This window comes from Lonchura striata, chromosome Z, assembly GCF_046129695.1.
Source record: "Lonchura striata isolate bLonStr1 chromosome Z, bLonStr1.mat, whole genome shotgun sequence".
Taxonomy (NCBI): domain Eukaryota; kingdom Metazoa; phylum Chordata; class Aves; order Passeriformes; family Estrildidae; genus Lonchura; species Lonchura striata.
The window spans coordinates 4,541,291-4,566,499 of NC_134642.1; the positions used below are offsets into that span (position 1 = coordinate 4,541,291).

Consider the following 25,209-nt stretch of genomic DNA (forward strand, 5'->3'; position numbering starts at 1 on the left):
CACATGCATGGACATGCCCAGGACACCCCAGCAGGATCCATGCTGGAGCTAGGACTGGTGATCTCTCTTTCCCTCTCTCCTTTCTTCTCTTTCCCCTCTTTAATTAATTTCTGTCTTTCTTTCTTTCTCCCCTTTCACCTTACCCCTCTGTTCAAAACCCACTGCCATGTGTTCATAGAGGAGATAAGGTCCAAACTTAGACCAATTTCCATGCCAAGTATGTAATTCACTAATAGAACTTTGTGAGTTTTTGTAGACCCTCTGACTCTTGTCATTCCTTTTGACCATGGGCACCTACAAATCTTGAGTACTCCCTCCCCTTCAAGGGTTGGACGCCACACTTACAACTTTAATACATGAAAGTGGAAAAAGGGAAAATAAAACAATATTGCATCCAGATAGTCAATAAAATAAAATAATTCAAGAGAATCTCTTTAACAGCAATTTATTATCATTAAAAGTAACAATAAGTAGTTTAAATTCTTTTGTCTTAAAAATCTAGTGTAACATACTGCTACAGTTTTATGAAACTTACGGCAAAATTGTATCCCCAAACCACACTGTTGTGCCTGGTCCTCACAGACATCAGTGGTGTGGCACACAAATAGCACAGAAATGGATCGCTCTATACAGCGATGATCATTAGGCCTCAAGATGCTACAAGTTATTTTATAAGAGCTATTAAGTATAATTTCTGTTTTTCTCTTTGTTAATATTGCTAGAACAATCAAATATTTCACATAGCTTTTGGTGCCCATGTGATCTTTTAAGAACTCTGTTTTATCCTTGTACATCTTCCCGCTATAGCTTTCAGTTTTTAAATTTTCCCCCCTTAGTGACACGCCTGCCCCATCTTTGGAGATAAAACCACAGCGATGTTTGCAGTCACTCTGCACACATTCTGAAGCCAGTGTTCAGCCCGAACCCTTACCTTTCACATTGCTGACAAAACAACTTGGCAGCACACAGTTCAGGAATACTACATGCTCATGTTTTAATCTCCAGCTTCTTGGGAATTCTAGAGTTTATGTTAAGCTCAAGTTAAGTACCCAAGATAGCTAACTTACAGCTATTCCTGATTTGTGGAAAGGAACAGTGGCCAGACATTGCAGGACAGATGCATCTTTGCATTACACAAAAAGGCCTGAACAAGTCATAATACTGTTTATCATTGGCTTGCAGGACCGAAAAAGAATATCCACAAGCAAGCACGCATATTGATGAAAAGAACAGTTCTAATTCTGTCAAGCATTTAATGTGCTGAATTTAAGATTACAGGTTACTCAATACTCAAAAGTAAGCAGAAGCCTCTGAGTGAAACCCTTCTGGCTATCAGAAATGTACTGAAGAAAAAGAACATGGGAAACTTCATATAATCTTTCAGATGTGGTTTGTGTATGATTTCAGATATTCAAGATCCCCTTAGAAGGGATAGGGAATTTCCACATGAACTTCACAGTAACACATGGAATTGGGAAATTCAAAGAAAACCAATCAGTAAGCAGATTCATGTACATCTATATTCCACTCTGGATTTAGAGTCGTGAGAAAATTATAATCATAGGGTAAAAGTATGGATGAAGTACCAGATCAACAAATTCCATGAACAAATTCCAATTTCTCTACAAGAGCAGTTCACACTCTTCTTTAAGCAGACCTACAAATTAAACTCCAGGAGAAAACAGGGTGTTAAATTTACTCAATCAAAAAAGAATTTTTGGGGTTTGTTTTCAGCTAGATTTCTTGAGAAAGATAACCCCAAAACCAAAAACAATACTTACAGCAAAACTGTGAAATCCTGTCTTACATAATATCCTAAACTACTATCTTGCTTTTTAAATGCATCTAACAGCTTATGAATATCTCACCCTTACTCAATAACACCTTAAAGAGTTTTAACTGAGGTAGCCACTAAAACATCACCATACATTAGCAATGCCAACACAAGGTGAAAAGCTCAACCAAGATGCTCAAGAAAAATTAGCTAGCATTTGCTTCCAAAAATGTAATTTTCTCTCTCACTCTTTTCCTCCAAACTTTGCTTCACTTCCCTTTTCTCTTCTTTTCCATCTCTAACAAACAGCAACAAAGAAAACTGTAGCTTTCCAGTTAATTTGTAAAATGTCCTTGGATTTCCAAAGCTAAACTTTCAAATGAAGAATCGGTGAATTTAGTTTTAAATGAATGCCATTTTGAACACTGACACTGAATGCCTCAATGACTGACGCCTGAGGTTTCAGCTGTATTATCTTCCTGCATATACCTAAGTGCTAGAAGCTATGGAAAGACACCTGCAATGGGAAAACACAGAAGCAGTGAAAAGGTCCCTTTCATTTTAAGTCTCACCTATATATGTAAACACACAAAGAATCACCTATTAATTCACTGTCTTTCAAGTACTCAGGAAGTTAAATTGCAATTATCATTCCTCTACCTAAAAAGTACAATGATCTCTCATATCCCGGACCTTTATAGGCACAATCATTGTACAAAATGAGAGCATTTTCAAATTACTTGTATAGCTATGATAGCCTATGCTCAAATTCAACATGAAAAAAAAAATCAGCTTTAAGGATAATTAATACCCTGGTATTTTTGAAAACATTTTCAAGATTTTTTATGGTCCTTTATCAGAGACTATATTTTTCAAGGTAATTCAGAACGTTTTCTATTGACATCCAAATCAAGCAACCAACCAAACAAGAGAAATCCAACTGAAGATCACCCCAATATCTATGTTGTTTAGTTCACATATATTGCAGAATGTACATTTGGGTAAACATCTACACTGTACACATACATGTACATGTACTGTAAACATCCAGTTCTGACTTCTTTTTTTCAACCACTACTTGGAATTTGAGTGTCCTCTCCAATTGGCTGAATGTTTTAATGCATATACAGAAATGCAAAGTTGCATTTCAGACATACTGTATTGACCCAAAGCAGCACAAAACCTCTGCTTCTAAGATACATACATACCAAATAAAATAGTCGGAAGAGAAAAACCATGCTCTCACTTAAAAAAATAGAGCACTAACAAGTGTGACATGCATAATACTGGTTTCTCAATGTAGAGCAGATACTGTGTACATATTCCCAAATATAAAAATAAAATTGTACAAATTGCATGCAATACAATTGCATGGTACAAAGTGCAGTTCAAGCAATACCAAGGTATTATCCTTATTTTTCTGAAGCATGTGGACAACAGCAAACTGCAGAGTGGTAATTGTAATGTGGTCCATGGGTTTCTTCTTCCACAGAGACAAACAAAGCAATTTTTATTTCAAAAAACTCTAGCCCACAACAGGGAGACATCAAACAATTTAGTCATGATAATTTACTGTTAAGAATTTCTGAATTTTCTTACACATCTAGATTATGCAAAGGGCTTATTGTTTGAAGTACTTTGCTAGAACTCCTTTTTCACAAACCACAACACACCAAAGAAAGTGTTTCCTGCTTTCATTACACACAGTTGTTCATCAGGTGGAAGTAGATGAAGGTGGTTTATTATAACATTATAAAACTAACCTCATTCTTATGAAGCATATGTAATGCACGAATTAAAGATTCCAGTTAAGCATCACCATACACTAACCCTTTATGTTTTATAACAAAACCAGCTAAGAAATTGTTACTACTGAAATCATACACAGGCACCTTGCTATATCATACTTACGTTATAGTTTTCTTTTTAAAACATTCCACAACTGACTCTGCTTTTAGGTCACTTGTCCATTTCATCTATTTAGACGCTGTGTTACCACTTCTCTGTACATGATAGAGATATATATCAGCAGCAGAAAAATGACAAAGAAATCATCCAAGAACCCCAGAATTCCAAACAGAGCTTCAGGAAGAAAATCCAGAGGTGAAGCTAGGTACAACAAGGCTCCAATCAAGCAGAGGAATATTCTGATGCGAAACATCCAGAAGAGGCCCCCTACAGAAAACATCTCCCTGAAAGCATGTCGCAGTAAAGTGGGGAGATCCATAATTCTTTCCATAATCTATAAAGAAAGAATCTATAAGTTAGTATTTTGCTTTAACAACTCACCCATGCTAAACTTAAGTTTCTGCTACTACATTAAATCTTAGATTCTGTTTTTAGGAATGAAAACTAAATCTGGGAAGAGTTAATGAGTTTAGTTTTACTGGGTAGAAAGTAATTAAAATATATTTTCTACATATTTTAACTGTTTTCAAGAAACAGTTAAACTGTGTTATTCTACAATGAAAAGCATACATGTAATAACATCACTAGAAAATATACTGGCATCTATTAGAAGGAAAAGCAATGAATACTAGAGGAAAACAAATGACTGGGAAAATAAGAAACAGCGAACAGGTTAACTGGAGTGAAATATTGATCAGAATTCAAGACAAGCCAGGACTGCAAGAAAAAAAACCTAATAGGTAAAGTAGAATAGGTTACAGTTTTTCAGAAACATAATAACCCCCTCCTGTTGTATAACCAGTGATTCACAGAAGTTTCTACAGGATGGATGAAGCTTCAAAGTAAACTAAAGAACCTCTAAATGAGTCCATTCCTGGATCCTTTCCATTTTGCCACTACAATTCTGCCAGCTTAGCAAGAGACTGCTCAACAGAAAATATTCAGGATTTTGTTGTGATGATTAGGGAGGGGTGAACTTTAAAACTTTTTTTATACTGGTTCCCTTCTGTGGTACACAGTTTCTACATAGGGCTGTTAAACTCCCTTAAAATGACTTATTCCCATAGCTGAAAAAGTTTTTGAGACAGAAATTTTGTATGTGGTAACACTGCATATAAATCAAGGACAATTTATCTAGTCCAATTAGGGCTTTAGTGTAGATTTCTGGCATGCCCTCAGACAGGTTACTGGGGACTAGACACAGCTCGCAGAGAGGTCTAATGGAGCCTGAAAGGTAGTTTCAACCTCTTCTGGACAAAACCCATACATTTTGTGGTTTAGAAAAATACTCCTCCCTCTGTCTCTTTGTACTGTACATTTTTCTTGCTATATCCAAATCCCATTACAAATGAAGACAAGCAGGGAGGTTACTAGCATGCATGTGTGTGAATTTCAGCTTGCAAAACAGGACACACACATAGGAGATGGGGTCACAAGTCTGACTTTCTAACATTTGTAGAGCTTTGACCACCCCTCTTAGCTATTTACAGGAAAAAAACCTTTTTTTCTTCACTCAGAGGTGAGAATAAAGACTGTAATATAACCCAGGGGAAAAGCTAAAAAATCAAGACAGTGTACAGCTGTCTGAAGAGAAAGACACAGAGTAGAATTTCACATTCTTCTAATCAGTGTAAAAGGACCAATTAAGTGAATATTCTTCCTTGCAGGTAATTTATTTCATTAAGTACTTTTACTGACTAATTATTGATCCTTTCAAAATAATGACTCATATCTAAAAAACAACTTACACATGACCACTTGAGAAAACTCAAGACTTATTAGATTCACACTCACAAAAAAACCCCTAAGTTTCCATATATTGTCATAAATGACAAATAAATAATTTTGGCTTTGATCCAACCATTTCAACATGAATTTCCTAAAGAAAAGTTGCCTAGGCCCTAAGAATCAGGAAGAGAAAATCCATATCCCAGGGAAAAAAAAAAAAAAAAAAAAAAAAAAAAAAAAAAAAAGGAGGAGGAAAAACCAAAACTACAAAAAAATTGCTCTCGAAATTTCCTAACACCACTGACTTCCAAATTTACCCAAAACGTACCGATCTGGGCTGTCCTGAAAATCTTCGATTGTAATCATTAACATCTTGAAACACTTGGGCTGCACCCTGCTGATCTTCACCAAAGAGTGGTAAGAATAGTGTCACCTAGGCACAGCATGGAGATTTTTGTTATACATGCAACTGTAAAACAGTCATCTTTAGCTAACTGTATAGAAAAAACTTTGGTTTAGTTGAATAGTTAATAGGAAAATAAACTGAAAATTACTAGAATGGATACTGCTATTAAATTTTAACTAATTAATTGCATACAGCTCCTTACAGAATATTAATTTTTAAAGAGATTGTTCAAAAAAGCATAAAATAACCTTCATTTTAAGAGAGGCTTCTTAATACTGAAATGCTTTATGTTTCATAAGTGGGACAGATGATTTGGAGAACAAAGTTCATTTACAAAATTAATCTAATTTTCTTTTCTAAATTTAAAATCAAATAAAGCAATCAACGAGGCCTTTGTTTTTCCATATTTTAGGATTGCCTTCCATGACAACAAGCACGCAGCAAAACTCATGGTTTTGCATATGGATCTTCATACCAAGATGAATTAAGAAAAAGATATTAACCTTCAACTGTTTTGTACAGACAGAGAATTTTGCTCTGTTCTTGGGTTAACTTTCATGCAAACCTAGAGAAATAAGATATATGTGAATATGGCCTTATGTATGTTATCTTTCTGCACAGGAGTTGCTGAAAACTTAAGACTTCTATTTGGAAGCAATGTACAGGTATAAAATGCAGATTATCATGGGAAGCAGGGAAGGCATAGCACTTCAAATTATTACAGTCTTCGGAAGATTCCTCTGTACCTGGTGACTAAATACAAATCTGTGTGGCAGTCACATTCAGAAACGAGAGCATGTGCAGAACTGCATTCAACTTCTGGTCCTGCCACAGACCTGTTGTATGACTCATGTTCATGTATACATCTTTCCCTTCCCCATTTATAAACTAGGGTTAGAAAGAATGCATAACCATGCAAACAGTGCCACCTAATATTCCTGTAACTCAGAGGAATGTAAATGAAAATATATATAAGGAAAGACAATTTTAAAAATCGCCTATTTTCCCCTTTTCCACCTTCCCCACCTATTATTTGTGTCTTTTTCTTCACTGGCTACACTCTAAACCTACTTATTCTTCTTCCAGCCATATTTATTTTTCTTTCCTTCAACCGTCTTCTTACAGTCATTTGTCCTGCTGATACACACAATCAAAGTAGGATATTATGGAGGAGCAAGAGCATAAGTTACACAATTCATTAGAAGTTACTAGCTCTGTAGTTTGTGCACTGTTAAAATAAAGATGTACTTTTGTTAAAACATACATTATCAGACTCAGAGATCCTAAGCCTTAATGAGTTGCAGGAACATGTTTCAAACTGACAATGTAAGTAAGTTGCGTAGGAAGTAAGTTAATGCTTGCTCTACAAAGATTAAATTAATGATACATACAAGTTAAAAATAGGACCAAAATAAGAAATTGACATGAACAGGTCTTTTGGTAGGGACAGAGGGAAGGGAGAAGGTATTTCTCAGGAACCAGTAGTGTGCTGATACTGGCCATCCATCACAAGAGCCAAGCCTTTCAGACACAAATTCTGGTAAAAGAATTTAATAACATCCTGAACAGAAAGCATGGAAGGATCATAGTTAAAATCTCACAATTTTCTATTTTCACATACTCTTTACAGAAAAATATCTGAGTTATCAGCACAGTTCACTTATGTTTGAGTGGCAGGAACAATCTGGAACCATTTGTCAAAGCAAGATGTTTGGAAAAACTGAATGTCCACCCTTCCTGGCTCACATAACCCTCTGTATTTTTTCAGTTTCTCAGACTTATTTATCTGCCAGCCTCACTATTGCAGCTCACATGTAAGTGCCTTGTGGCAGGCTATCCTAGGCAGCCAAATTGACAGGTCCATGATGATTTAAAGTATTACCGTCTGTCTGCAGATCGGACAGCGGATGGCACCCAGCCACGAGCCATACCTCCAGTAGGCAATAATGCAGGAACCTGGTGAAGGCAAGGTACACACATTTAAACTCCTGAGATGAAAAATGCATCACCTGAAATAATACATTACGTGGCAAGGGAAACAACAGAAAGAGCATATAAGCAGTTAGGTTGAATCTACAGTTTCTGATGTAATTTGTGTACAGCATTGGCTGAAGATTCATCAAGAACTAATGTCTTCAAATTCAATATTATTAATGAGAAAAATCCTGAATAGGTTCAACTGAATCAGTAATTTTAAGGCATTAAAACTGAAAACACAATGAATTTTTAATCTTTAAATGAAGAAGCAAATGCTAAAATTTCTACCAGTTCAAAAACTAGAAGTCACTAAAATGTCAGGAGATGTAAAATCTCTACTAAAAACTTGGCTTTATCATCATCAGTTTTGATAGACGGAGACAAATATAAAAATGTAAGTATTTTATCTGTTCTCCAAACTTGCTTGATTTTCCATTTAAACCACTGGGCATGGTATACACTATATACTTCAAAAATCTAGATGAATGTAGTGAAAGAATTCTACTGGGAACCTGAAGGACAGGAAGCAAAATCTTACATAGGCTGTCCGTATATAAACAGAGCTTCAAAAAAAACAAAACCAAGCACTTTAATCAAGTGCACTTACTCATAATACTGCAGAACTTCCAAGAAAAAATGTTCTGTGAGTTAAATAGTATTTTATTCTTAATAAAACATTTTTTTAAATGGTGCATTCCCAAATGTTCTTCAACCTCTTCACTTTATTACTAAACTGGAAACAAATTATACTCTTTGACATTTTAAAATTAAACATTTTCATTCCTAGTAGCATACAAAACAGTGCAGCACACTCTTAAAGTGACTTTTTATTCATAAATGTGTTTTCTCTACTATTTATATAAAATTATTTATTTTGCAGATGCAATGACAGTTAAAAGCAAACAAAGCTTTGAACTAGGACACCTGAGCTACTGCCAAAAGTTTGTATTTGTGTTCTGGTTCTAACTCTGGGACTAGGAGCTTTTCTTGCTTACCACAGAAGAGATGGCCACAGTTGGTTTCTATAGGAAATGTGGCCTGTTGCAAACAGACTGGACACGACATATCTGTATAGAAGCGATGCCGATCACCAGCAGAAGCATCCTGTTGGAACAGCAAGAAAAGACAAAGTGATGGAGATACTATTTTATATAAGCCTACTGAATTCTAAATCATAATAATAAATTGGTATTCACTCACTATAAGTCAAACTGTCAAACGCAGAACTACGTGAACTGAGAAATATATTTAAATGTAAAAAACCCCATACTTAAATGCATTGATTCAATAAGCAAGTTCTTGTGACAGGACCATTATTTTCCCTTCATCTGTTAAATAAGTTGTATGTTTCAAACCAATTAAAGACTACGAAGAAAGAACTTCCTTGGTTCTTCACACTGAGTCAGGTTAGACACACTGGAACATGAATAACAAACTTAGATCTATATTGTTCATTACTTAGATCTATATTGTTCTTTCTATATTGTTATTACTTCATTATCCTGAGCAGTTCTGTCCAGAGCCAGGTAATTGAACTGTGCTGCTTACCAGTTACAGCCTTTAGTGTTTCCAAGCCCAAACACAGCTTGTGCATGTCACTGTCATCAAACAGCTTTTCTCCCCATTTTGCCATATTTGTCTTCCACATAAATATGCACTGTCATTATTTCAAGAAGTATCATAATGAAAGACTGTTTTCAATATTCTCCAAAAGTATGGCCTAGACTCTACCTGTTCAAACTGGATGCAGTCATAGAATCATTGAATGGTCTGAACTGGAGGGGCCTTTAAAGTTCACTAAGTTCCAACTGTCCTACTATAGGTAGGGATGCTTTCCACTAGATTAGGCTGCTCAGAGCCCCATTCAACCCTGCCTTGAACATTTCCAGGGATGACGCATCCACAACTTCTCTGGGCAGCCTGTTCCAGTGCCTCGCCACCCTCACAGAAAAGAATTTCTTCCTTACATCCCATCTCAAGCTAGCTTCTTTCAGTTTAAAACCACCACTCTCTGTCCTGTGATTAAAGGCTTTGCTAAAAAGTTCCTCTCTGTCTCTCACTGGTTCTTGCTGCTGTGCCATTGTTACTACACACTGCTTATCAGTCTAAACATCTACCCCTGTCCTGTCTCAGCAAACTGTACTCCAGATTTCCTTTCTTTTACCCTAAAGTTCCCAGGAACATTCCAGGAAGCACGTAGCATAATCTAACATACTCCACCTTGTGGCAAAAACTTACTTGAAAAAAGAACCAGCCAAAATTTAGCTTTAATTACTTAATGCATCCATTTAAAAAGGCTACATTATCCCATAACTTGATGGGTTTCAAGAATGCCTCTGTACAGTAAGTAAGCTCCCATAACTTTCAATATCATCTTCTTCCAGAACCTCAGAGAGGCCTGCAGCACCCCACATCAGAGAGCTGAATGTTGCCAACACTTGCTACAGCACCTGGTCAGTTTGAAGCTGCTGACGAAGAGCTCGCACTAGCTCTTGATTTTCTGGATGTATGTTCTGATGTTCATTTCTGTGAAAGGAAATACAAGCAATAAAAAGCCCTGTGATCCAATGCTGAAAAATAACTCACTGAAACAAATATGAAACTTGAACAAAGGATAAAACATTAGTATTTCCTGCTATAAAGGATTTTAAAGGAAGTACACAAATAATTAAGGAAGCAGGAATTTATTCTGGTTCCTAAAGTTACTTTGGACACTTAAAGCTGTACAGCAGCAAGATTTTTCAGGGACTCCACAACCAATCATTAAATCATGTTAAAACTGGATTTTAATCTGAGAAAAAATTAAGCCTTGAACCTTGAATAAAAAAAATGAAGTTACTTGAAAGTTTTTAAATTAAACATACAGAAATATTTTTCATTTTTTCTCCATTGCTAGTTTCTTATTTGTTGGTCTACTCATAAATTACTAGTTTTTCACTCACTGCCTAAGTCATAGAGGTGAAACCTCCTAATTACTTCAATTTTATCTGCTACATGACACTTGCATAAGAAAGGGTAGACAAATTTACATTTAGAATATTGAATTTATGTAACTATCAGCAGACTGGATATAAAAAGAAACCACTCTTTTTAAATCACTCTCTTTAAAAAAAAAGAAATACAGGTTAGATATGCCATGAGGAATCATTGGGAAGGGCCACACTGAAGGAAGAAGGATGGATGTAGTACAAATTCAAAAACACAGTGGGACAGAATTGAAATTAAAAATGTGCTGACAACAATCAGAGGTGATGAGTTACAACAAATATGAGTCAACAGTAAAAAATGTGAATTTTTATGCTTTATTAATTCACATGGATTTCAATGATGATACAGTCTGCTCAGCACTCTTGAGGTCTCAGCTGGATTCTGTTCTCCATTTTGGGCTAAATGCATAGAAACATATAAAGAAGTTGGAGAAAGTTCAGAAGATAATAAGAACTACTGCCCACATTTTTTATACATTAGCGAAAGACTTCAAGAAATGTCAGTTTATATAGAACACTGTTCATGGAGTGAAAAGGGGATAGGATAAGTTGTTCATTCTATAAATATGAGCAATTATTTCCCACAGTTATCTAAGGCTTGTGGAAACACATTTCTAATTATATAATGTAAAAAATCAGAGACGATTACCTCAGGCTATTTTGATCCATCCCTGACTAAAAGTTAAATCAAAAAACAGGTTGCAATGCTTGCAGGGATATTGAGGTAAGGTGATCCTCTGTCAGAGATGAGGGCTGGACTGGTTGAGCTTTCATGACATTTTCTGGTTGCAGTTACATTATATAATTTCTTCAATGGCTCTTGAAGCTTCCGCAATAATTTCCTTCAGTTAATGTAGGCAATCATAATGTTGCGTTATTGCTCAAATGTTTATTGCATTGCTAAATGTTTAACATTTGGTCTGTTTCATTCTTTTTTCAATGAGAAATACACAAGTCACATATTTTTCATGCTAGTATTTACATGGCTATCTGTAAAAAGAAAATATATTTAATACTAACGTGGGTGACATATGAAAGTTATATGATAGAAAGTCTATATTCTTCTTACGCACCTTTGGTCTCCATCAATCAGATTTGGTGGATGTTGTCTGTCATACATGTTATATGTATAGAAGTATTTTTCTGTTTAGATGCTACAAAATGAACATATTTCACATATTCAGTTTGCCAGAACACTTGATATATATTGAAATCCAATTTGATTCATACACAAGTGGAATGTGTGAATTGTAAGACTGTTTATTCTGATTTCTCCATAAACAACTAAATTAGCAGTAGCAAATTTGCTACTGGAAGTGTTCATTTATATGACCTTACCCTGGTATCACATACTAGGCTGAAATCATGAGAGCATTTGCAGAGCTGCAGAGGTACAGCATGTACTGTCACTTATGCATAAGATGGTGATGTAGCTGAAAACCATGCAATGTTCAGGAAGGGACAGGCAGAGCTCAAGACATATCAAATGCAACACTTCTGTCATTCAATTAGCGTAAGAGGATAACTGAAATAAATTAAAAAAAATATTGTGCCATGTCATTAGCAGCATTATCAAACACAAGCCAGAAAGAAATAAAGTTAGATGCAAAGGCCTTTTATTTCCTAATTTCCGACTGCTAGGAAGCCAAAACTTGAGGAAAAAGGTCCTATGATGTGGAAAGATTGTATTTTGTACCACAGAGGGCCCCGCCAAACTCTTATTATTGGAAGGAAGATCACTGCCTGCTCATGCAGTGTGCAGTCTCACACAAGAAAAGAGAGGGACAGTACTTAAGGGGACTGGTGCATCACTGTGCAGTGATGGACACTGTTAAATTTCAAGGACTAAGATCTCACTTCTGCTGAAAATAATGACTTGATCTTATAATCAAACCATATGATGGATAGAAAAATTAGATTGAAAAATCTAAACCTGTAGACCCCTAAACATGGAACAGTTCAGTCATCTAGGATAAATCCCTTGTAGGGAATTAAAGGATCAGACTTCCTTTAATTTGCTGAATACACTGAATTTTCACAATCTCATTTGTAATGTGACAACCTACTCACTATTTGAAAAGATGATGGAAAAAATCTGGCTTAATTTTATCAAAATTTATAACTGAAAAGCATACAGGCTTCACAGAACTATCATATAGTGCCTGAAGGATACATCTGCAACTGGTTACATATGTTAAATATGGCTTGTAAGTTACTCTGCCAGAAGTATGAATCAAGACTGTGTGATGCTTCATTGAATTCTTTCACCTTGAAACAGATACAACAATTATATCCCTTAACAGTTCTCTCCATATTCTTCTTCTGCCCCCTAAAATCTATTCCAACACTTACTCCTTGCTGCTCATTTCCCTTTTGATTCAGCTCCTGCAACTATTCATCACCAGCTTTCTTTCCTATATATTTACCTGTGACCTGTTCCTACCCAACTTAAGTATTTAGGTTCTGTTGATGCAGAAACATGAAAGGCAAAGAAAATACCTGGGGTAATGAACCCTAACTATATAAGCAACCCAAAGACCAGTGCACTGTTACAGTGAGCTCATGGGCACTCTATGCCCCCTTCCCCAGGACCCTGTGACTCTGATCAAGATATCCCTGGACCCTCCTTCCTGCCCCAACGGGGTTGGTGGAGAGCCAGGGAAGCCCACCGTCTCCAAAGTCTCTATAGACCCCTGACATTTCCTGTTCGTCCTCCTTTGCCCCACTCTCCCCTTGGACACCACAGAATAAAGAGAGCTGAACTAAGAGCCTCTTTTGGAAATCTTTACCATCTCCCCTCACAGCCTTGGACCTCTGGGCTAGCCTGATATTCAGGGGGCTGTGTGAGGGGGGGAAACGTCAGCGCACTGTCTAAGGTAACTGGAGAAGAAAACCAAAAGACTCTTTTTCTCCCTCACTTCCCCCTCAGTGCTAAATAAATTAAAATTTTTGCACTGTACAGATTTTCTAGGATACTATGCAGATTTTGATGGCAACAATACAAAGGAGATCGATGAAGAGGGCTGCTGAATACAAATAATTTTAAAAGGTACCAGAAGGCAGAGTAGGGAGCTAAAAGGATACTGGTAAGACTTTCAGTTGTCAGTCATAGAATCACAGTTACAGAATATACTGAGTTGGAAGGGACCCATCAGGATCATTGAGTTCAACTCCTGGCCTTACATGGACACCTCAAGATACATATGCCTGGAAAGTATTGCCCAAACACATCTTCAGCTCCATCAGGCTAGTGCTATGACTTCCCTGGGGAGCCTTCTCAGCCATCCTCTGGGTGAAAAACTTTTTTCTGGTATCTTAACCTAAATCTCCTCTGACTCAGCTTCATGTGTTTCCTCAAGTCCTGCCACTGGCCACGAATCATACAATGCAGACCTCCAAAGTCTGGAAGATTTGTGTTTTCAGTTTCTTTGCCCCTGCAGAAAATAAACCATCAAGGCATGTAATAGGATTCACAGTCCAACTTTTTACCTACCTCTTATTACACTGCAGAGGCAGTCAATAATTAGCCTTATCTTCCTTCCTAAGTAACTCTTCATAATTGATGCAACATTTCCCTGAACTTAATTCTGACTGAACTCCTGCTACTCTTGTCAACTGCTGACTCTTGTTCCACTCATTTTTTAAAAAATATTTCTTACTTGCCTTTCTAGAGTTCAAAAATAAAGTGTTAACTTTTAAACTAAACACTTGAAATTCAAGTCACAACTGCCAAAAATGTCAAGATGAAGGGTAGAAAAATCATAACAGAGCAGATAAAAAAGAGGCATTATTAAAGCAAACTGAGTAACTGAAACAACTTCAGGGGGAAAAAAAAGCATGGTGAAGTGAATGCCTTTCTTAAGATTCCTTTGTGATCTCCTGGTCCTGAAGAGCAGCACTGCCTTGCAGTCCAACCAAGTTTTTCCACCTATAGCTTGTTTAGTAGCTTGTTCTCAAGTTACTCTACCTCAGCAATATTTTTCATGTGGACATATCCTCTTCAAGTTCCATGATGCCACTGTTTCACTAAAACTGAGCTCCCTTGGTTTTGAAAACTGTTCTGTTTTCAGAAGTTTACACATATCAATAAAATAACATAAAATAACATAAAATAACAAATAAAATAAAATAAGCCAATCTGAAGCTCAGACTCATTTTCCTCAAACATATAGGCTAAGATGGTTGTTAGGATTCAAAGAAAAACTCTGAAATAAAAATAAGCTTTGATGATTTGATCATTACAGTTAGTGAATTCTGAACTTGACACTTTCCTGTATGGAATGCATATTGCAGTACACTGTTTTAGAGCATATTCAATGGAAAAAAAAATCAGTCAATTTATTTGGATTTGGGTTGTTGTTTGCTTGTTTTCTTGTAAGGAGACTGCAGCTAGAACATACATTGGAGAATATATCCAATTTTAATCTTGGAGTCGTTGACAAATCTGTACTTTTTAACCAAATACAACACAGCAGTCATATAGACTGTGAATTTAACCATTTTCAGTCTTAAGGCATGACGAACACTACTCAGTTTGATTATCTGAAGATAAGGAGTTGAACTTGACTTTTGATTCTAGCTGTGTCAAGCAATTAATTAAACATAGTAAACAATCAAACAACCGCTGCCTTACTGTCACAAAATCACAGTTTTTATGTACCAATGCACAAAATTGTCAAGGAAGTTAGTATTTTTATAAGAAATTAATAATTCCTCTCAACACATTCTCACCTTAAAAGCGTATATACCAGAGCAGCAATGAAAGTGAAACTGAGCACAACTGCCACCAGTACCTGGTCACTTACTCCTTCTATAACTGAATCATTATCTAGCTTCAAACTCTGAACTTCTGTTTGATGACTGGCCATCACAGCTCTAAAATGCAAGAAGAAATATATACATATACATATATTAAAACATATGTGCACAGACATTTTAAACACAGTTACAAACAATATGTGAACAGAATAGTCATTGCTGGGAGAAAAGAGTGCTACAAAAAGAAGGAAATGTATCCATTTTTACCAAACACTGAGTTTATTGTAGAAGTCTTATGCAGTACTAAACAAATCTTAAATGACTGTATTATGATTTAAAGATTAAAAAAAAAATTAGTCAGTTTACTTTGAAATCTTTGTAAGATAAATTGCACAGGAATAGGTCATTACTGAGCTGGCCATATTCTAAGGACAGTCTACTGAAAAAAAAATTTAAATGACTCTGCATTATAAAAAATTTTAGCTATTACACACCACATCATTCTTGGTAAGCTAAGCCAACAGAGAAACTTAACTTCCACCACTTAGATGAATGAAGAAACAAGGACATTTTGGTTTCAGTGTTAAATGCTCATTTGGATACATAGGAATCACCCAATACATTTTAAACTTCATTTTCTTTTTCTGTGCATTACCAAACTTTAGCTGGAGACATGGGGAAAACTTGAAAGAAAAACAGTATTATCAGGCTTCCTGAGTTAGACTAATTTTATACTTGTTTCACATTTTTAGCCATCAGTGACTAAGGCTAACATTTATTAACCTACAGTACTAACCTACAGCTGGAGGCATGCAAAATAAAATAGTTTCCAACCCACTGCTGAATTATTGCTGTTGCAATCAGGAAGTGAAATGAACTATGGCTATGAATATTATGAAATTAGAATGGTAAAGCTAACTCTGTCAAATGACATGAAAAGTCATACTGTAGCTCTGAACATACACAACTGAAGTATTTTCCATGAAACTGACATAAAATCCTAGTATTGGCTTCTGAAGGCAGGTAAGACTGGTATCTTTTTCTCTGTTTCCTAGTCCAGCTTGCAAGCTTTTCATCAGTGTTTCACTACACTTCACAGCTCATGTGTCATTTTTAATTTAAACCTCGCTGTCTAGCAAATAACACCAAACACCCTCTAGCCCTGAATTAATTGCACAACTTAAATATAGTACAAGTCATCAGGATTTTAGTGGATACCTGTAATGACTACCCTGGCAAAATGTCAGCATGTCAGTCTATTGCGAATAGAAAAGCACAATATTTTCTCTAAGACAGCTACTCTCACCCTCCACATTTTTTCTACCATAAGCAGTGGAGCTTTTTTCAAGCTTCCTTAAGTCTGTAGCAGGAATACAAGAGAAGCTGATACATTCTAAGAGCATTGTTAGGAAGTGTAAGTGGTATAAGTACCATAAGAGCAGAGCAAACTCATGGAGAACAAGGGGAGATTTCATTAATTGTCATATTTTTGGGCTTTCACTGTGAAAACTAAAATGGAATAATGAAGCATATATGAAGTGAAACAATAAACTAAGTTATCCTAAGTGTGCCAATCTGAACTGAGACTATTATTTCTGTAACTATAGTCAATTTTTTGTTAATTACAGCTTTCAACAAGCAACTGTGTCACAGTATTTGGAAAGAGTAACTTCTTTCAAAGGTGGAATACCAGTGACTCATAGAAAGGCATGTTTAAAGTAGGTCAATATTTACACGTTTCATATATACTAATGAATAAAAGACCAGATCTTTGTGGAAAGGTCTTACGTAGGAACATGGGCTCTAACAAGGAGTTAGAGTATTTCTCTGCACAGCTAATTATACCATTACATTCCTATACCTAAAGCCATGAAGTTAAGGCGTTGTGAAATTTTTCTGAACAGTGGTTCCCTGGTGCTGAGGTTCTGGACTGGCAGGTGTGCTGTGATGCCTCCCTAGCTCAACATTACCTGCCTGTATACTTAATTTCTTTCCATAACCTGTCCTGAAGAAGCTTCTCTTTCTTACACTACATCATTCTAAGACAGCCATTTTCCATAACTGTGCATGCTGATATCTTCAATTTCTATGTTTTTCCCCCTTAAGTAACATTATCACTTTTTATTCTGTCCCACTGTTTTTTCTGCATTGACCACTCAGAACAAAATCAGAAGTAAATGCCAGGGAACTGGTATAATTCCTCCTTTGTTCCACATCAATTCTGTTAGAACTGATGTCATGTCATTGGCATGTTATACCAACACGCCAATGACAACTACATCCCATTAAATATTACATGGGTTTTTGGTTTTGTTTTTTTTTTCAGAAATACCTATTATGTCAGAGACATACAGATGATTTAACTGTACCTTTGGAAGACGAGCGCTTCTTATATTAACACCTGAACATCCTCTGTCACTGCTTGCTTGATGCACTTAGAAAACAACACATAGATTATCAATATCACACCAATTTAAATGTTTCCCTGAACAGCCTTCAAGACATCTACTCCAGCTCTTCCTTCTCTCTATGTTCCTTATAACACTCTAAATTCTTTTCTGCCTACCATTAATAGCACTCACTGCATCTGCTTGCCTTAATTTCTGCTCACCTACCTTTCTTGAAGTACCAAGCTAAGGTGCCAAAGTTAGCATAAGAACATGAAAATGAAATACACAGATCCTCACTTTCTCTCCCTTTTTGCACATAATGCCAGTTACTTATATCTGCTTCAGCCCTTCATTTTGAAACATTATGACCTTCCCAATAACCTCTATGACATAAGCATAGTGTACAAGAAAAACTATTGCAGTCTTTCTTTCCCCATAAACACCCTGAGACACTTTGTCTTCACTTATGTATCAATGCCCCAAAGACTACATAAAGGGGGAGTGGAATCTGCCTCAGTATCACTCTCAGCTGCTTCTATTAATGAATTCTAGAGAAGATAAACTATCAATGCTTAATCCCCATGTTGTTTATATTTTAATTTACTTGCTGTTTCTGGGCAGCCAACAAGCACTGTGTATACTTTTCTTATTACTTCCAACACTTTCTCTCAATAAGATCATTGCATGGGGGAGCTGATCAGACTTGTGTAGACTAGTACTACAAAACAAAAGTGTATTGCTTCAAAAGAACCAACACATACTTTCTCTGAATTCATGTCTCAGTAGAGACAGCAACAATCTCCTCCTCCTCCCCCTCCTTTCTCTTGGACAGCATGGTAGAAAAAGCAATGTTTACAAAGAAAATGTTAAAATACACTAATAGCAAAAAATGTCTGACTGAAGGAAGAAGGAAATTTGTGATTTCAAGGCGACCTTGAATGTTTTCAAACAAAATACCCGTAACTGGAGGCTTGCAGTTCATGTTTCTTCAAGTGCAACTACAACAGCCAAAGAGTGATCTGCCGTGGTTTGAATGCATGATAGGCTAGATAATTAAAAATAGCTTCTAAGAAACATCAATTCACAGTGCATGTGTTCAGCAATTGTTGCTCTTTCAGCTGGTACAACTAAGAAGCAAGCTATAGATTTAAATAATGTAATGAAGATTCAGTCTTTGGAGACAGCCAGCCTTGATAAAGACCAAGTGTGTATCACAGAAACCTTCCAGAACCAGACTTTATTACATATACCTAATCACTCCTAAAATAATCACTGTTAATAATTTGATGGAATTCAAGAGTGAGTTAGTATGGCTCTACTAAATTCCATCCATTGATCCATTACATTTTTCTGGTTATGAAAATATGAGAGCATTTCATCAATCTTTTCCTCACATAATTATTTTCAGATCTGGGTTCTCTATCACAGGCTTTCAGACATTAAATTACTTCCAAGTTTTTCTTTCTTTCTTTTCTGTAGGCTTATGTTACCTTGTTTCTTTCTAAAATTTCAAAGAAGGTTTGAATTTTTCTTATCGGTCTGTTACTATTCTTTAATACAATAAATTAATTCCTGTCTACACTAGCTCTGAGTAAAGTGCCATCTGTATTAGATTACTTGAGGGAAAAAATAACAGTAATTGAAAATAGATTAAATTCTGATAAATTATTTCTGGTTATACTTAAGACACTTTCTCTTTTTAGCCATTTCACAAGGATGGCTTTCTTAAATGCAAGCATAATTCCACTCTATGTTCCAATGAGAGGATGATAACTAAGCAACATCTAATAATACTCACATCAAAACTGGAATTTATACAATGAACTCTTCAGAATTTTAAAAATATCTACTGCAAAATTTTAAAAACTGAAAGAAATGCTGGGCCATTTTCCTACTTCAAAAACAACACCACCAAAGCCCAAATCTTAAATTCCAAGTTTATTTCATCTTATCTGCAGACTACTGGCACTTGCTTCAAGTAAACAACACAGAAAAGGAGGAAAAGACAAGGAGTTACTCCTCCATTCCATGTGGAATAGCTAAGTTACAGCTTGACATTGCATCCCGTAGACTGGGATCCAGTTCATCTCCGATGGCTTTTGATGGCTACAGAGTATAAACAACCTCAGAGTAAATTATCCACAAAAGGTTTTGCAATAGAAAGGAATGCAATTTACTGTTTGTAAAGTCATACAGCTTTATTTGCAAATCTGTCAGTAATTAATCATCTGTACAGAAAATCACCTTGTTTATTATGAGTTTTTCTCAGAGTGATCACTGACAGAAGGTAACACTAATTTTTTTACATTGCAAATAACAATCTACGGATATTTTTAAAGTTACATTTTTCCCTATGTGGTTATGTATGAACAATGCATGCAGATTTAAGCAAAAAAAAAAAAAAAAAAAAAAAAAGAGAACTATAATGAGCAATACTGCAAGTACAATGGCTTTTATTCTTGGAAATTCATACAGATCACACTGAAGTGTGAGGGAATGAAGACATAAACTAGTGTGGATGTATTGTTTCTTAATTTTTCAGATTATTAGGACTTTCAATGTTCAACATAAAGCACAGCTACAACAATATCCTATGCCATGACTCAAGAGAGTTTTTAATGTCTTCATATTTTCATAAAGAAATTAAAAACAATCCAGTCTTTACCATGATATGTTAAACAGCTATCCAAAGTCAGATTTTTTCCCATAGTTTTCTGAAGTATTTGAACTTTTCTGAGTTTATCAGGGAAGTGCCATATGATAATATACTTTTAAAACCACAGAGATTTTTAGGACCAACTACCAAAGGAATGTGCAAGCACAGTGAAAAAGAAGAAGCTCTCTTGACTTCTGAGAAGTAAACAATGAAGTAACACACAAGCAATACTGATATGAGATAGAAGTTATTAACCTCAATGTATTGACTTTGTGAGCGTGGTACAATTTGCTCAACATCTGAAAGGTAATTTGGATTACAATGTGACCAAATGGGATGGGCTGGGAGAGAACTGGATGAGAAAAATGGAGTTTTGGGTTTTCATTTATTTTAGTTTTATTTTGAGTCTTTTCCTCTTGATGCAGTACTGGCAGCCACCATCAGTTCTTGAAAAAATTACAAGTTAAAGTGGTGGTGGGCCAGCGTGAAGCCAGAACCTGCAATTCCTATTGCCAGTTGCCTTTTATTAGCAAAAGCATCGCCCCTGTCCTTTGAAAAATCTGCTTAATTTATAGAGGCCGTGTGTTTTCCAGGATAAGATAATTCACCTCCAACTAGTCAAATACCACAGGTCACACTTTCTTAAGATTAAAAAGCCTTTAACCCCTCGTATTTTCTTCTGTGTAAGAGAAACAAACAAAAAAATGGTTTAATTCAAAAGATTTCTAAGAAGACTGGCTTGTTTTAGATAACATAAACCAACTTTTAAGAATTTAAGCATACTAAAACAGAGCATACTTATTGTGTAATCCACACCCTGAACATATATTAGCTTATGTTGAAATACCTGTAGGCATAAATTTAGCCTATTTTATTTACGAGAAAAACAGGCAAAAATTCCCGAAGACAAACTTTATATGTAGGGCAAAAACTGAGACCTGTTTCATCAGAAGCTATCTAATTACTTCCTGCTCCAGTATAGTAGCAGGTCATGGCCCTGCTCTGTGGTTGATAATGAGACTTTGTGAATAGATTTGACTCAGCAAACTGGATCCTACAGTTATTTATTCACTCTTTCTTTAAGAGTCCAAAGATATGCCCAGACTGCATTCAGAAACAATTAACAACAGCAGGCATGAACTACACATCATGAATGTGGAAGTGTTGAAGACTATGAGTTTACTAGCCTAAATCCTAAATAAGCTAATCCTGAGGTGATAGATTTTATCCAGGTTCCTTAGTGTTCCTTAGTGAAGTTGGACTTCAAAGAAGTGGTGTAGAAAAATATAACATTATAGAACAGAAATAACACAAATGATTGATGGTGTGTTAGAAAAAGTGTTTCTGAGGAAAAAGGATTTATTAGCTTTCCATTTTTATGAGCATGGTCTTACTCGAATAAAGCACCACACAATCTCTAGTACTACGTATCTCCCTATATTATAAAAATCAGTAGCAGAAAATTCAAAGGGCACATTTATTAACAGAAATTTTAAAAAATCTAACATAGCAATATATAAACTGATGAGATATATTCTGTGACAAGGCTGTTAAAACTGACTTGGGATTATCCTACGAGAATTTCATGCAGTCTGTTAATGCATCATTATTAGGAATTTGCATCAACTTTGGGTTTACAAGTCAGTTCAGCTGGTACAAGAAATACAGCCAAACTCAGCCATATAATATTCAGTTATATGCTTACCATGAACCACCTTTGCTTTCAGAACTGTGCTGACTACAGTTAAGTGCATGAATACTCTTTGCAAAAGAGAATGGAAAAGGCCTGAACAGTCTTGCCAAGAGAGAGGAGAGGGAAATTTCAGAAGGCAAAAAGTGATTTTTTTTGAGTATATCTTACAAAAATTGACCAACGGAGGCACTTGCCTGATAAAGCAGGTTTCTGCAAGGTCTGAGGTCAGCAGTCTCTGAGGCACATTTTTCCCTAAAGAGAAAAAAAAAAAAACAACAGAAAAAATAAAGTAGATATTCTCCTTTTGCTGATGGAATCATGCTCTGCAAATTAAAAGTAAAGCAGCTGCAAAAAACAGGTGCAAGGCTGTGAGGGAAAATAATCCAAAATTAAGATACCATTCTACTGGGAAAACAAAATGTCTCAAATAATTTTTTCTCCTGAACCCAAAGCCACGTGGACGGCTTGGAGCAAAAACACAAATTCAATGCCTGCTTAGCATTACTATTTTGAATATCTGCCTGGGTGATGTATGACTTGTGTAAAACAATTCCCAACAAAGTTTCCCACCACTTCATAAGGAAAAAACATACTGAAAGGTATAGAGTTCTGAACAAACCAGAGGGTGGAACTGAATTAATATGCATATAGGAGCATGAGAAAGAGCCTGCAAATGCCTTCAGCTTGGATACCTGACTTTCCTGGTTGGACAGGAAGAAAAAGAAAATATTGTCACTTCGTTATAATAATGTTTGCTGGAATATGGTAGTACTTCAGCTAAACATAAGGAGACTTCAGATCTCTCAGGAAAAGTGCCCAAGAATTCCTTATTGTAGAAAGTGCTACCTCCACATACAACCTCATATATAAAATAGATAGCAAGGCAAAAAAGCAATACTGTATTTTTTTGTGTCAAGAAAAAATGCAAGCTACACCTCGTGGCAACAGACAAAGCAAAGAGTGGGAAATGAGACACAGAAAAAGATATGATAGAAAACCTTAAACAATGCACTGTACCTGTGAAAACATTGTTTGTCAAAAGTACCAAGCTTGTTGCTTAAAGCACACATTAAAACTCGGAAAGTTGGTAGTTCTGCAGTTTTCTAAGACTTTAAATTCATTCTGAAACTGAATGTTACCTTTAAATGAAGACAGATTTGATTTATACCTTATACGGTATTATACAATGTTATACAGTATTATACAATATTATACAATGATTTATACCTTATACAGTATTATACAGATTATACAATGAGATCAGTAAGAAAGTACTTTCCTGGAAAAACTTGAAAATTTTCATAGCTCCTACAAGACTCTTCAGTTCAAAAGAAGCTTGCATAAAGGGAGCACTCAGCTTTTGTCCATGTTACTAATTCATTACATGGAAAAAGTCTGAGAAAACAGGTAAAATAGTGACAAGTTTCCACATCTGTGACCCTTCCTGTTTATACAACCCTCCACTCTTATCCTTGTGCCTGCCACTCCATGTTGTTGCATGTCAGGCCCATTGTTAACTGATAAGGAACTGCAGAACTTATCATAATGCCACACACTCTCATTGCAAACTTCAAATAATCCAAAATCCAACACACTACGGACAAAGAGTTGCTCGAACTCCTCAGATGACCCATTTGCAGCATGATGGAGAGCTTCTCTGGCTGGGGCACAGCAAGGATACAGGGGCACTCTGGCCACAGACAAACTCCTTGTTTTTGAGGTAAAAAATTAATTTAATCACCTAAGGAATCCAACTAAACTGGAAAAACCACTGAGATCATCCAGTCCAATCTAAGACTGAACACCTCCCTGTCAACCAAGTTGTCATGTCCAGTCTTTCCTTGAACACCCATTGGGACACTGACTCCACCACCTCCCTGGGCAGCCCATTCCGATATGTAATCATCCTTCTTTCTAGCCACCATTTGCAACTAGTTCTGAGCAAGTAACTTATAGAATCGCAGAATGTTAAGAGAATGGAAAGAACCTTAAAGGCCATCCAGTCCCAACATCCCCATGTCACAGACAGGGACACCTCTCACTAGACCAGGTTACTCAATCTTATCCAAACTGGTTTTGAACATTGCCAGGGTTGGGGCATCCACATCCTCCTTGGACAACTTGTTCCAGCATCTCAACGCCCCTAACAGCAAAAAATTCCTTCCTGCTATATAGCCTAAATTTCCCTTCTTTAAGTTGAAACCCATTACTCCTTGTCACTACAATTCCTAACAAAGAGTTTTTCTCTGGCTTCCCCTTCAGATACTGGTAGGTTGCCTGTGCATTAAATTTACCACAGCAGGGCTTTGTTGAAAGGAAGGTAATGTCCAAAACAGAGAAAGTCGTCAAGGCTGCTCCATAAACAAGCGAAGCCATGCTAGATACTATGATATATCTGTGGGTGCAAGGTCATTTCCATCTCCAAAAGGAGTAAAAACCTTGTGGGGGCTGCTCCTTTCACAAACAGAAGTCTGTGGGTGAAAGGTCATTTCTCTACTCCAAAAAGAGACAAAAACCTTGTAGGGGGCTACTCCATCCCGAAACCACATTACACACCGACATGGGAACACCATCCTCACAAACGCAGGCTCCCAGCCCCGCCGGACATCTAACCAACACACACACACACACACACACACACACACACACACACGCACACACACACACACACACACGGAGCCGGGGAAGCGCTGCAGACTCGGCCCGGCAGCGAGCGAGGCGCCTGGTCGGGGATGCAGCAGAGGGGCTCGCATCTCCCTCACCATCCCCGGCCGTGAGGGGCGGCCAGCCCAGCCCAGCCCAGCCCAGCCCAGCCCGCTCGGCTCCGGCCCCCCGCCCCCTCAGGGTACCTCAGCCGCCGCTCGCCGCCGGCCCGCGGCCCCGGGTCGCGCCGCGGCCCCGCCCCGCTCCGCCCCGCGGCCGGCGGGCGCAG

The 25,209-nt window shown here is 36.7% G+C and overlaps 1 protein-coding gene across 4 annotated transcripts; it reads right to left on the reverse strand.

Moving 5' to 3' along the window:
* Nucleotides 1-429: 429 nt before the first annotated feature.
* RNF170 (ring finger protein 170) lies at nt 430-25,183 on the reverse strand. 4 transcript variants are annotated; one of them, XM_021547982.2, is made up of 8 exons: nt 25,127-25,183; nt 22,472-22,529; nt 15,512-15,655; nt 10,244-10,319; nt 8,789-8,897; nt 7,699-7,772; nt 5,739-5,843; nt 430-4,016 (listed from the first exon to the last, which is right to left on the reverse strand). In XM_021547982.2, exons 3-8 carry the CDS (start codon nt 15,646-15,648, stop codon nt 3,747-3,749), a joined length of 771 nt encoding a protein of 256 aa, XP_021403657.1. In that variant the 5' UTR covers nt 15,649-15,655; nt 22,472-22,529; nt 25,127-25,183; the 3' UTR covers nt 430-3,746. The 4 variants fall into 4 exon arrangements, with proteins under 4 accessions (XP_021403657.1, XP_021403659.1, XP_021403660.1 ...); XM_021547984.2 differs by lacking the exon at nt 10,244-10,319 and having other exon boundaries at nt 15,574-15,655; XM_021547985.3 differs by lacking the exon at nt 25,127-25,183 and having other exon boundaries at nt 15,574-15,655; nt 22,472-22,492.
* Between the last annotated feature and the right edge of the window lie 26 nt (nt 25,184-25,209).

Bases quoted from the DNA above. Each gene is read 5' to 3' on its own strand.
- RNF170 (XM_021547982.2), bottom strand. From the start codon at position 15,648: ATGGCCAGTCATCAAACAGAAGTTCAGAGTTTGAAGCTAGATAATGAT. The intron at 8,898-10,243 runs GTGCTGTAGCAA...CTGTTCCAACAG, and splicing joins AGCAGCTTCAAACTGACCAG to GATGCTTCTGCTGGTGATCG. The intron at 7,773-8,788 runs GTAAGCAAGAAA...TGCCTTCACCAG, and splicing joins CTGTGGCCATCTCTTCTGTG to GTTCCTGCATTATTGCCTAC.